The sequence below is a fragment of the Canis lupus genome, chromosome 5, assembly GCF_048164855.1.
Source record: "Canis lupus baileyi chromosome 5, mCanLup2.hap1, whole genome shotgun sequence".
NCBI classification, from domain to species: Eukaryota; Metazoa; Chordata; class Mammalia; order Carnivora; family Canidae; genus Canis; species Canis lupus.
Window position 1 is genome coordinate 69363500 of NC_132842.1, and position 12579 is coordinate 69376078.

Below are 12579 nucleotides of genomic sequence, written 5' to 3' on the forward strand. Positions count from 1 at the left end.
GGTAGGGAGGTGAGAGAGAAAAGCAGGCTCCCCACTGAGCAGGGAGCTGGATGTGGGGCTTGATGCCAGGTCCCTGGGATCACGAACTGAGCCTGACAGATGCTTAATTGACTGAGCCCCTATTTGTTTCGATTTAAAAAAAAAAAAAACAAAAAAAAAAACCTTAGGGGATCCCTGGGTGGCTCAGTGGTTTACCACCTGCCTTTGGCCCAGGGCACGATCCTGGATTCCTGGGATTGAGTCCCGCGTCGGGCTCCCGGCATGGAGCCTGCTTCTCCCTCTGCCTGTGTCTCTGCCTCTCTCTCTTTCTGTCTATCATGAATAAATACATAAAATCTTAAAAAAAAAAAAAAAAAAACAACTTATTACCAGAGTATTTGCTTTGTCACTAAATAACCAAAAATCCTATTTATCTTCATTTAATAGAAAGGAAATTGACGCTCAGAGAGGTTAAATGATTTATCCAAAACCACACAGAGAGTGGCGTAACAGGCTATCAAACCTAAGTCTTTGGATCCTTAAGTTCAGGGTCCCTGCCCTACACTAATGCTCACCCAGAGAATAACTTCCCAATAATTTTATCACACAGTTAGGTGACACAAAATCATGTCTGTGGACCTTTATCTTTAGAACTTACTAACTACTTTGCATTCTGTATTACCCTAAGGCAAATATGGAGTGATCAAAAGATTAACTGTATACATAATCCTGGCAAGTAACAGGAGCTCAAAAGAACTTAGATAAAAGAATGGGGGATGCCTGGGTGGCTAGCAGTTGAGTGTCTGTCTTTGGCTCAGGGCATGATCCCAGGGTCCTGGGATTGAGTCCCACATTGGACTCCCTGCATGGAGCCTGCTTCTCCCTCTGCCTATCTCTCTGTGTCTCTGAACAACAACAAATAGGTAATTCACCCATTTCTACCTCTATTAAGAGAGAAAGAGTTAAATATTTCATCAATAGTTAAGCCCTTAAGGTTATCTCCTAAAAATAGGATATAATTAAATGGCTCATTTAATTTTTATATACATACTATGCACCACGTTTAAGTCATTTCTACCACTTCAAAATGGAAAGGGTAATTTAAACCCAGTGTTTCTCAATCTTTTTCTCCCTCTAAAAAACTTTATAAGATATCATTTCTGACAGTCTTGATGAAATTTTAATACTACAGATATCCTGTGTATACACATTATCTGTGCTTTATACATTTATTTTTTTTTTAAAGATTTTATTTATTCATGAGAGATCAGAGAGAGAGAAGCAGAGACATAGGCAGAGAGAGAAGCAGGTTCCATGCAGGGAGCCCAATATGGGACTTGATCCTGGGACTCCAGGATCACGCACTGGACCGAAGGCAGACACCAAACCCGTGAACCACCCAGGGATTCCCTGCACTTTATACATTTAAGGACTTTCACACCCTGGGCTGAAGGCAGGCACCAAACCGCTGAGCCACCCAGGGATTCCCACATTTTTTTTTTTTTTAATTTTTATTTATTCATGATAGTCACAGATAGAGAGAGAGAAAGAGGCAGAGACACAGGCAGAGGGAGAAGCAGGCTCCATGCACCGGGAGCCCGATGTGGGATTCGATCCCGGGTCTCCAGAATCGCGCCCTGGGCCAAAGGCAGGCGCCAAACTGCTGCGCCACCCAGGGATCCCCGGATTCCCACATTTAAAGACTTGTTCTCATACATCCCCCTCTCCAAGAACCAATTTTAACCCCCCATAGGGGCAATTATCTCCCATGCTGAGAAAGAATGCATGCATGCACAGCAATAATAAATGGTGGACTTTGGGGGCACCTGGCTGGCTCAGTTGGTAGAGAACATGACTCTTCATCTTGGGGTTGCAAGTTCAAGCCCTATGTTGGGTACAGAGATTACTCAGAAATAAAATCTTAAAAATAAACAAAAATAAAGGGGCACCTGGCTGGCTCAGTCAGAAGAGCACATGACTCTTGATCTCAGGGTTGAGTTCAAGCCATACATTGGGTGTAGAGATTACATAAATAAAACTTAAAAAAAAAAAAAGAAAAGAAAAGAAAAGAAAGGAACAAATGGTGGATTTTGTCTTCTTTCAATTCTAGAAACTACCCTCCCCCCCAATTTAGGAGAGGAAGGTTTCTAGAAAAGACATAGAACCAAGTATGCTTTAACTATGTCTTCTGACATCTCAGTTTGCACCTGTATTACAAACTCGGGTTTTCCAGAGCTCAAAATATTACTACTAACTTAACAAACTAATTTATCAAACTTTACGCCCTTTTCAAGTAAATTCAAAGATATGAAAGATACTACCCATACATCATTCCTTCTTTCACTTTTAAGATTCCTACCTCCTTTCTCACTGTCGTAGTGTGAAGCATCAAACTGAGCATCATCGTTAGGGAGCTGCACACTGGCTATCACAAGATGGTTTTGTTCATCCGACGTGTGTGTTCCCAGGACAAGTCGATGAATGCTGAAGTCTTTCCCTTCTGGTCTGTAATAGCAGTATATGATCACTATTCAAATTATTAACACTAAGAGAGACAATGAGGTCAGTGATACACATGTATGGAAAAAGCACTATTACAACCAGGTTTCGAGAAGAAAATCTTATTAGAGGAAAGAAAATAATGTCAGGTAAACTAAATGTTCAAATATTTACTGAGTGCCTAATCAGTGGACAAACTGCACCAAATACTATGAAGTACAAAAATGATTAAGACGTGATTCATGCACTCAAAAAACCGGGGCAATTAGATAGTCATGTCCATAAATAACAAAAATATAAGCCAATAAATACATTAAAGGTACACAAGATGGGAATTTAGATAAGAAAGATTACTTCTGGAATTAAGGAAGCATCCGTGAAAGAGGCAGATGTCAAAATGAGATATAAAACCCAGAAGAGACAAGGGCTCTGGAAGAGAATTCCAAGGAAAGGGAATTGAGAAAGGGTAGGCCCACAAAATGTCAGATACCTAAGTACTTTACAAACTACGTATCACTTAAAGATGAATATATTTGAGGTTTATGAAAATGAGGCAACCTGCCTAAATAAGATCACATAACTACTAAGACTGACACCTCAATCTGACTTTGGATGTGGGAAATGAAGTCAGAGAGAAGGCTAAAAAATAGATTCTAGTATACTGAATGCCATCTTAAGGCATTCACAACTCTACTGTAGGGAAAACAAACAATCATGGAAAATTTCTAAGGGATCTAGCACCATCTGAATTACCACAGAAGAATTAACCCAACAGTGTAAAGCAGAGGTTCTTCAAGTGTGGTATCAGGACCGACAGCATTAGCATCATCTAGGAACTTCAGCTAGAAAGGCAAATTAAATTTTCAGATTCATCCCAGACATAATAAATTAGGAACTTGGGATTCGGGGTACAATGATCCACCTTATAATCCCTCCAGCTGATTATGATTCATGTTCAAGTTTAAGAACCTCTGTTCTAGGGGATCCCTGGGTGGCTCAGAGGTTTAGTGCCTGCCTTCGGTCTAGGGTGTGATCCTGGAGTCCCGGGATTGAGTCCCACATCAGGTTCCCTGCATGGAGCCTGCTTCTCCCTCTGCCTGTGTCTCTGCCTCTCTCTCTCAGTCTGTCTCTCATGAATTAAAACAAAACAAAACAAAACAAAACAAAACAAAACAAAAAACAAAAAAAACCTCTGTTCTAGAAATGATATTACCCAAATAGAATTCACTGGAGTTATCTATGCACTGTCAAGTGGAAAAAAGAGAAAAACTTAGGAAACATCAAACCAAAGTCAAGTATGATAAAGAGAAATAGGAATGATAGGCGAAAGCTAGGGCGGGACCTCTATGCAAAGAATATACTCAGTTTGGAACATGTGATGTTGGGGAAAACAGATACTCCAAAGAAGATACCAGTAGGCAGCTGTAAATTCAGGAAAAGCTCAGAGGTTGGGTCTAGAGATAACCAATAGGAATTCCTCTGTACAGAGGCAATATACATCTATATCCTACATAGAAAAATAGAGGAAAGAGAGCCATCAATGTAAAACTGAGAATGCCTGCATTTAGAAGGTTAAACAAAGAACCAGAGGAAATGAGCAAAGAAGGTTATAGAATTGTAATTGTATTTTTTTAAAAAAAGATATGAATACCACTACCGTCACTACCACAGACAAAAATTTAAACACTTGACATTAGGTATGCTTGTTTCTAAATAATCTTCATCTTAGAAAAAACAAATTAAAGAAATGTCTGGGTGGCTCAGTTGGTTAAGGGTCTGCCTTTGGCTCAGGTCATGATCTCAGGGTCCTGGGATGGATCCTCTCCCTGCTAAGCGGGGCGTCCGCTTCTCCCTCTCCCTCTGCCCCTTCCCCCTGTTCGTGCAAATGAAATGAGCTCTCTCTCTCACAAACAAATAAATAAAAGTCTTTATAAAAAAATTAGTATCGTTGGGGTGCCTGGGTGGCTCAGTTGGTTAAGCATCCAACTGGTGATTTCTGCTCAGATCATTACCTCATGGGTCATGGGATTCAGCCTTGCATGGGGCTTCACACTCAACAGGAATCTCCCCCTCAAAATAAAAAAATAAATCTTCATTATGTATAAGGTACAAAAAACAGAAGATAAAGAACAGGAATTTGGACCAAGGTCAAACCCTGCAAAAAGGTTTATTTACCTAGTTCCACTAAATGAGAAAACTACTAAGATAGATTTCAACGTTGGCGAATTTAGTTAATTCACTGCTTTCTAGGTTGAGATCATTACAGAATTATATAGGAAGATTTTTAAAAATACTGGCTCCCAAATGACTTAGTAGGTGGCCAATATATTTGGGATCCACTGATCCAGTATGATATAGCTCATGACCATGGAATCATCATTCAACTATTTTTCATCAAATACGCTGCCATCAGTTTCTTTTTTTAAAAGATTTTATTTATTCATAAGAGACACAGAGGCAGAGACACAGAGGGAGAAGCAGGCTCCCCTTAGGGAGCCCAATGCAGGACTCAATCCTGGATCTCGCCCTGAGCCAAAGGCAGACGCTCAACCACTGAGCTTCCCAGGCATCCCTGCCACCAGTTTCTTTCTTTCTTTCCCTTTTTTTTTAAGAGTAATTTTTTTTGAGGATTTATTTATTTATGATAGACAGAGGGGGAGAGGGGCGCAGAGACACAGGAGGAGGGAGAAGCAGGCTCCATGCCAGGAGCCCGACGTGGGACTTGATCCTGGGACTCCAGGGTCGCGCCCTGGGCCAAAGGCAGGTGTTAAACCGCTGAGCCACCCAGGGATCCCCCCTGCCACCAGTTTCTAAATGATTTGACTATCACTGAGAACTCCTGACAGAAATGACTCCACTTAACCTGAACTCAAATAAAATAAATATATTTTCTTAAAAAAAAGAAAGAGTGCAAGTGAGTGCAAGCCCAAGGGAGTAGAGTGTGTGGGGAGGGGTAGAAGAAGTCTTCTGTACAGAGTGACAGGCTCGATCTCCTGACCCTGAGACCACCACCTGAGCTGAAACCAAGAGTCAGCCACTTAACAGACTGCCACCCAGGCTCCTCGAGCTCAAGCAATTCTGATGACCCATAGGTGAACATGGATCATGATAAAGCTTCCAACTCTACTTCTTCATTTTTTAATGCCACTGTGAAGGTAGCAACCTGTTTAAGTAATTAATAAAATTTCTATTACTTGTTGAGCTGAAACATAGCCTAATAACCATATTTTGAACTCGAAAGAGATGAATTTCGAAGGAATTTAGTTATTCAGCACACAATATAATTTTTAAATGTTACTCTGAATGGTGAAGCAATTTTATAAAAGAAAACCCATTATTCCAACAGGCACTTTGGTCTTGATAAACCTTTAATTATTTAAATTCACCTTCATCTTTGCATTGTCACTTTCTCCTGGAAGCCTTTCATGATACCCTAAGTTGAGGTGATTTTTCCTTCCCTTGATCATTTTAACTGTGCTACTCTTATGATACTTTTTACTGTAATACAGTAGAAAACCCCCATCCATGGTTTCAGTTACCCACAGTCAACCACGATGCCCTCCAGAAGTAGATGATCTCCCTTCTGATTTATCAGGTAAATAAGTAGCTTAATACTTCATCACAATGCCCATGTCATTCACCTCACTTCATCACACAGGCATTTTCTCAACAATATTACTTGAAGGGTGATTACAGTGAAACATTTTGACAGCAAGAGATCACACTCAGCTTTTATTATGGTATGTTGCTATAACCATTGTTTTATTAGCAATAATCGTGCCTCGGATAAACCTCATTGGCTACGATACTGCCCCCTGCACAAAGCTATATAACCATTGTTCTATTAATCTTTTACCGTTTCTAATTTATAAATTAAGCTTTATCACAATTATGTATGTTCAGAAACATAACAGAGTTCAGTACCATCCGTGGTTTCAGACACCCACTGGGGATCTTTGGCCATACTCCCTACAAATAAGGGGGGTGGTAATCTACCATACTATATACACAAGAAATCAAGGCAGGGAAGGTGTCCATCTAAACTTGTACACCCTAATTTATAGCACCTAGCAGACTAAACAAATGGAAAGTAAATTAAGTACTATTAAGCTTACCTTCTTAGAGGTAAGCTTGTCACATTTAAGACCTTCCCTACATGTGATTTCTCTCTCACTATGCATAATTCCCTTATATAAAACCCCCAAACCACCCCATCTTCAGTTCTTAGTTCTAAATATCCTAAGTATCTCTGTAAAACTGCTTTTAGCATAGGTTACTGTAATTATTAGTTTACATGGGCCTCAATTACACTTGTGCTCCTTGAAGGCAGGTACCATGTCATATACCTCTTTATATTAACCAGCTACTACCTACAATTCAAATATTTTGCTGAAAGAACTGAAATCATAGCTTTTTTTGAAAACTGACACATTTTACATTATTTTCCAACTGTAATTATAACAGGCTATTCAATTCGTTATCAGGAAAAGAAAACAAGTTTTCTCTTATCAGGTACATTGCAAAACTATTTTTACATTTTGTATTATTTTTTGGCCTAGGAAAAAAACATCACCCATAGGTTATCATTACGTGCCCTCTTCGGGTGACTGGGGGAAGACAGGGAAAAATCAACGTGAGAAATCAACGCTGAGGAGGACACAAGATAACGTTCAAGAGATTCACATCACCTGGTTACATCTGGAAGCCACTGTGCAGTTAGGCTAGGCCACTCCAGAGCATGGGTCATCACCAAATCGTAAAGAAAAGGGGTGTTCTTTTTCCATATTTTGTACTCTTCGTTGATCACACGTTCCTCTACTGCGTCATCAAAGGCTGCTAAAAAGTTAAAAAACAAATTAAGTTAGCGAACACAAATGGAAACCGAGCCAACGCTTCCAAAGCTACCGGCACTGCTTATTAAGTCAAGATTCTGAAATGGAGCAGATATGTCTAAATGTCCCCGAGGCGGAGCGACCTGCACCCCTCCCCGCCTCGCGGGCCCGCAATTACTCTCGGGCTAGCGGGGCGCGTCACTCCCGTTAGCTGTTCGGGCGCCGGCGCCGGGCCTCGGGAGCACGCTCGCGTTCCCGCTGAATCGACGGAACCCGCGCGGAGGCCCGCGCACCGGCCCCCGGGGTAGGGAGCAGCGCACGCAGAACGCGAGAGGCGGGCAGGCCGACAGCGAGCGCGGGGAGGGCCCAAACACCCGCCGGGGCCCCCCCACCAGCTCCACACCGCGGCCACCGGCCTCCGTGTCGGAGGAACTGGCGCGCCGTTAGCCCGCCCCGCGGGGCGATTTCTCCTCACGCCTTCGATGGTGGGGACAGCACTCAAGAGTCGGGCTTGCCTTCACTGCTAGGCCCTGTCGAGGCCGCGGCGCCAGCCCGGCACCCCCCGCCCTCCCGGGGCGGCCCCGGCACCCTTACCTTCCTTGTCGGCCATGGCGGGCAGGCGAGCCGGGGGGATCCCGGGGTCGAGCGCTGCGGGAGGGGCGGGGAGGCTACAGGCGCTCGCTCTGCGCGCGCGGCCTCTATTGTTTCCTGCTGCCCCTGCGTGAGGGCCTACTCGCGCACCTTCGCGCCAACACCGGCCAATCGCAGCGTCCCGAACGGCGGGGTGGGCGGGGAAGCCGCGTTTGCAGCCTATCCAGACGCGCAGAGTCGCTTTCTGCGGTGCCGAGGTGCGCGCCCCTCCCCTGCCCCGACACGGCCGGGAGCCGACTTCCTACGATTGCGCGCGCGCGGACCCGGTGGGAGTGCGCGCGTCGGGTCACGTGAGAGGTTTAGTCCGCACTCTCCAGGGGGCAGCCATTTTCTTAAAAGCTGTGCAGCTCCCGACACTTTAAAAGTACTCAGATGAGAAATCTAGGGTGGCTTCGGGTGTAGTTATCGACTCTGTGAGGTAAAAAGAAAAGGCTTCTCACCACCCAGACAAGCGGGTATTTAGTTCTAAAGTGTCTCCCTCCTCCCACGTCCTCCAGTGTGTATGTTTCCTTTGTTCTTAGAACGGATGAAGAAACGCAGAAATAGGGCCGAAGCCTATTAAAGATGTGCTTCCGGCAGCGAGTCCTAGGACAGAAGTGTTAACCATATAAAGTCTATCTGCGAGAATGGGGTCCTGGTGCTTTAAGGGCGCGTGCCAAGGGGCGGAGTCTAGAGCGGAAGTTGTAAATCAGGGCTGAAGTCCAGCTAATGAAGGGCGGAAGTAGAGTGTCCAGTGCGGCAATTATGGCGCAGGAAGAGGAAGATATTCGAGATTACAATTTGACTGAAGAGCAGAAGGCGATCAAGGCCAAGTATCCTCCAGCCATTCGGAAGTACGAGTGTGAGTAGATGGCTCACTTCTCTCATGCCCTTTCGCCTTGCCCAGGTCTTCCGGTCTCGCCTTCCGCTTTGCCCCTGAGGTGCTTCAGCCGGGAGTGCTGAAGGGAACAGCCACCTGGCCTGAGAGTCAGAAAACTGGGCTGCCACTTTTATGGTTCCTTGAATTCTTTCTACATTTACCTAGTCCCATTACCTCGTGGGAATTTTACCAGTGTCTTCATTCTAAAGATAAACGTATTTTCAAGCATTTGCCGGGTGGTCGCCCGTATGTGTTTCCCAACAGTGGGGTGGTTAGAGTATCATTAGGTTAGAGGACTTAGCTGAGTAGGGGACATGTAATTTGGTGTTTTACCTGGATCGTGCTTTTAGTAAAAAGACCTGGTTTGGGGATGCCTGGGTGGCTCAGCGGTTGGGCGTCTGCCTTCAACCCAGGGCGTGATCCCGGGATTCGGGATTAAGCCCCGCCTCCGGCTCCTGCGAGGAGTCGCTTCTCTTCTGTGTCTCTCGTGAAGAAATAAATAAAATCTTTAAAAAAAAAAAAAAAAAAAAAAGACCTGGTTTTGCCATGAACAGCTTCATAACTTGTGGCAAGTTATATAATCTCTCATGGCACCATAGTTCCTTAACTGGGGAGTAAATGAGATAATAGTAAACACAAAAGTATAGTACATATTCTGATCTTCTATTTAAACATTTAGCTATCATCCCTAAAGATTGCTATGGTTTGCGGAGCACAAATCTGACTTCTATTTTTCTACTCTAAAATCTTATTAATTTTCCATTGTTCTCTGTAGTTTATTTACTATGGCATACTAGGTTATGAATGAACCCTTTTATTTTTCTCATAAAAGCAAATTTTTAAAAAGATTTTATTTGGAACAGAAAGAGCACGTGGATGGGGAGAAGAGAATGGGGGAGGGGTAGATGGAGAGGGAGAAGCAGACTCCCCACTGAGCAGGAAGGCCTAGGCAAGCATGAGAGGACCCCTAGATCATGACTTGAGCCAAAGGCAGATGCCCCTTAACAACAATTTTTTAAAATTATTTTTATTTTTTAAAATTTTTTAAAGATTTATTTATTTATTTATGATGGACATAGAGAGAGAGAGAGAGAGGCAGAGATACAGGAGGAGGGAGAAGCAGGCTCCATGCCGGGAGCCCGGGACTCCAGGATTGCGCCCTGGACCAAAGGCAGGCGCCAAACCGCTGAGCCACCCAGGGATCCCCTAAAAATTATTTTTAATAAGGCTTGTATCTGATATATCTGAATAAAAAAGTACAACAGGTGGGATCCCTGTTCCGCATTCATTGTTTTGCACACGTACAGGTGTATCTATAAATTTACAGAAGTTAAACTGCTTTGTCAAAGGATATGTGCATTGTTAATCTTTTTTTTTTTTTAAGATTTTATTTATTTATTCATAGAGACACAGAGAGAGAATGAGAGGCAGCAGAGACACAGGCAGAGGGAGAAGCAGGCTCCATGCAGAGAGCCTGACTTGGGACTCGATCCAGGGTCTCCAGGATCACACCCTGGGCTGCAGGCGGCGCTAAACCGCTGCGCCACCAGGGCTGCCCTGCATTGTTAATCTTAGCAGTTATTGCTAAATTGATCTCCAATGAGGTTGTGCCAGTTTATACTCTGACTAGCATTGTATGAGTGTGCCTCTTTCCGCACATTTCTACCTATTTGCTGCATAACCATACTTTTGGGTCTCTTCCCTTTTTTTTTTTTTTTTTAAGATTTATTTATTTACTTATTTATGATAGACATAGAGAAAGAGAGAGAGAGGCAGAGATACAGGAGGAGGGAGAAGCAGGCTCCATGCCAGGAGCCCGACATGGGACTCGATCCCGGAACTCCAGGATCACGCTCTGGGCCAAAGGCAGGCACTAAACCGCTGAACCACCCAGGGATCCCCTTTTGGGTCTCTTCCAATTTAAATATCTTGTCATATTAGTTGCTTTCTTTTTATTATAAGTGAGGTTGAACATATTTCCGTATGTGTGGAGCTATTTGTATGTGCCCTTCTAGGATGTGTATGTTCATATTCTTAACCCATTTTTCTGTTGGGTTTTTTGTTTTGTTTTTTACTTTGTAGAAATTTAGTTTTACATAGTGAAATTTATTAACCCTTTAAAGGCTTCTGGGAATTTATACTTAGGAAGGCGTTGCCCACTCTGATATAAAATAACTCTCCTGTTTTCTTGTAGTACATTTGGAAAAGAAGAGGTTTTTTTTTGCTTTTTTTTTTTTTTTTTTAAGATTTTATTTATTTATTCATGATAGTCACACAGAGAGAGACAGAGAGGCAGAGACACAGGCAGAGGGAGAAGCAGGCTCCATGCTGGGAGCCCGACGTGGGATTCGATCCCGGGTCTCCAGGATCGCGCCCCGGGCCAAAGGCAGGCGCCAAACCGCTGCGCCACCCAGGGATCCCTTTTTTTTTTTTTTTTAAGTAAGCTCTACACCCACTGTGGAGCTTGAACCCACCGTCCCAAGATCAAGCGTTCCACACTCCGCCAACTGAGCCAGCCAGGAGCCCCCCATTATTAGCCTGACTTTCAACATCATAGATAAGCTTTGCCTGCTTTTGTACATTATAAAAATGGAATTAATACAGTATGCCTGCATGCCTTCCTTTCCCTTCCTTTTTTTCTTTGTTCTTTCCTCCCTGTAGGCTCCATACCCAGTGTGGGACTGGAACTCCTAACCCAGAGATCAAGAGGCGTATGCTCTACTGATTGAGCCAGGCAGGCACCTCTAGCATGTCCTTTGTGTTTGGCTTTTTCTTGCTCCTATTTGTGAGAACTATATTTTTGTTGATAGTTTTAGATTGTTCTTATTTCTAATATTTTTTTGATGTTTTAATCTTGAATACATCAGGATTGGAGTAGGGTAGAAATTAAGTATCTGATTTAATTATTTTCCAGATGATTTACCAGATTTTTTAAAAATTTTTACATTTTTTTCTTTTTTTTTACATTTTTTTTTCTTACCAGATGTTCTGACTTCATTTCTTCAGCAGTCTGTCTTTTCCCCTGTGATTGAAATGTGATGCCTTTAATCAAATACAGAATTTCCCTACCTATATTTAGGTCTGTAGCTGGACTTAACTGTTCTGTTCCTTTATTCTACTTCTCTTTTTGTGTACTTTTAATTATTGGGGCTTTATTCTATATTTTAATATCTTGTAGGACATTCTCCCCTCACTACTTGCCTCTTTCTTGCCATTTTTCCCCCCCTTTTTTTTTTTTTTTTTGAGAGAGAGAGAGAGAGTGGGAGTGGGGAGGGGCAGAGGGAGAGAATCTTCAGTAGGCTGCATGCCCAGGGTAGAGCCTGACTTGGGCTCGATCCCATGTCCTGAGATCATGACCTGAAATCGACAGGGACTACCCCACCACCAGCACCACCACCACTTTTCCTGCCACTCTAGCTTTTTTTTTTCCTGTATGTAGATAAATACCAGCTATATATAAATATATACAAAACTAGGGGGATAGTATGATGACTTCCATGGACACATCACTGAGCTTCAACCATGAAGAATTTGAGCTTACATAGCATCTTGACAGGAACAGTCATTTTATAGTAAAATGACAAGACAAAATAAAAGCACTTTGTACTTGTAGGGTAGCCAGTTGTGGGAAGATCAATATATGGAGGAACTAATGGAAGATGAGGGTTAGTTAGGAAACTTTATTTTTTTTTTAAAGATTTTATTTATTTATTCATGAGAGACAGAGAGAGAGAGAGGCAGAGGGAGAAACAGGCTTCA

General features: G+C 43.0%; 2 protein-coding genes, 1 long non-coding RNA gene and 1 pseudogene across 13 annotated transcripts in view; 2 read left to right on the forward strand and 2 right to left on the reverse strand.

The window, feature by feature from the left end:
• The window catches only part of RBBP4 (RB binding protein 4, chromatin remodeling factor), a 22521-nt gene extending 14442 nt beyond the window's left edge, over window positions 1-8079 (reverse strand). Inside the window, exons 1-3 of the mRNA XM_072827225.1 lie at window positions 7905-8079; window positions 7167-7314; window positions 2339-2484 (exon numbers count right to left, since the gene is read on the reverse strand). Coding sequence (XP_072683326.1) covers window positions 2339-2484; window positions 7167-7314; window positions 7905-7920 — 310 coding nt within the window. The 5' untranslated portion in view covers window positions 7921-8079. The remainder of the gene's footprint in view (window positions 1-2338; window positions 2485-7166; window positions 7315-7904) is intronic.
• On the forward strand, window positions 6163-7338 carry LOC140633978 (uncharacterized). Its single transcript, XR_012031563.1, has 2 exons — window positions 6163-6218; window positions 7038-7338. It is a non-coding gene; the product is annotated as an uncharacterized lncRNA (long non-coding RNA).
• On the reverse strand, window positions 6234-6305 carry LOC140634568 (U4 spliceosomal RNA; annotated as a pseudogene).
• The window catches only part of ZBTB8OS (zinc finger and BTB domain containing 8 opposite strand), a 23841-nt gene continuing 18771 nt past the window's right edge, over window positions 7510-12579 (forward strand). The window contains exons 1-2 of one of the 11 annotated variants that reach the window (XM_072827234.1): window positions 7510-7614; window positions 8483-8802. In XM_072827234.1, the coding sequence (XP_072683335.1) occupies window positions 8670-8802 (133 nt within the window). In that variant the 5' untranslated portion in view covers window positions 7510-7614; window positions 8483-8669. Of the gene's footprint in view, window positions 7615-8022; window positions 8159-8181; window positions 8803-12579 lie in introns of those variants that run through there. The other 10 variants (XM_072827233.1, XM_072827232.1, XM_072827237.1 and 7 more) reach the window with 10 other exon arrangements.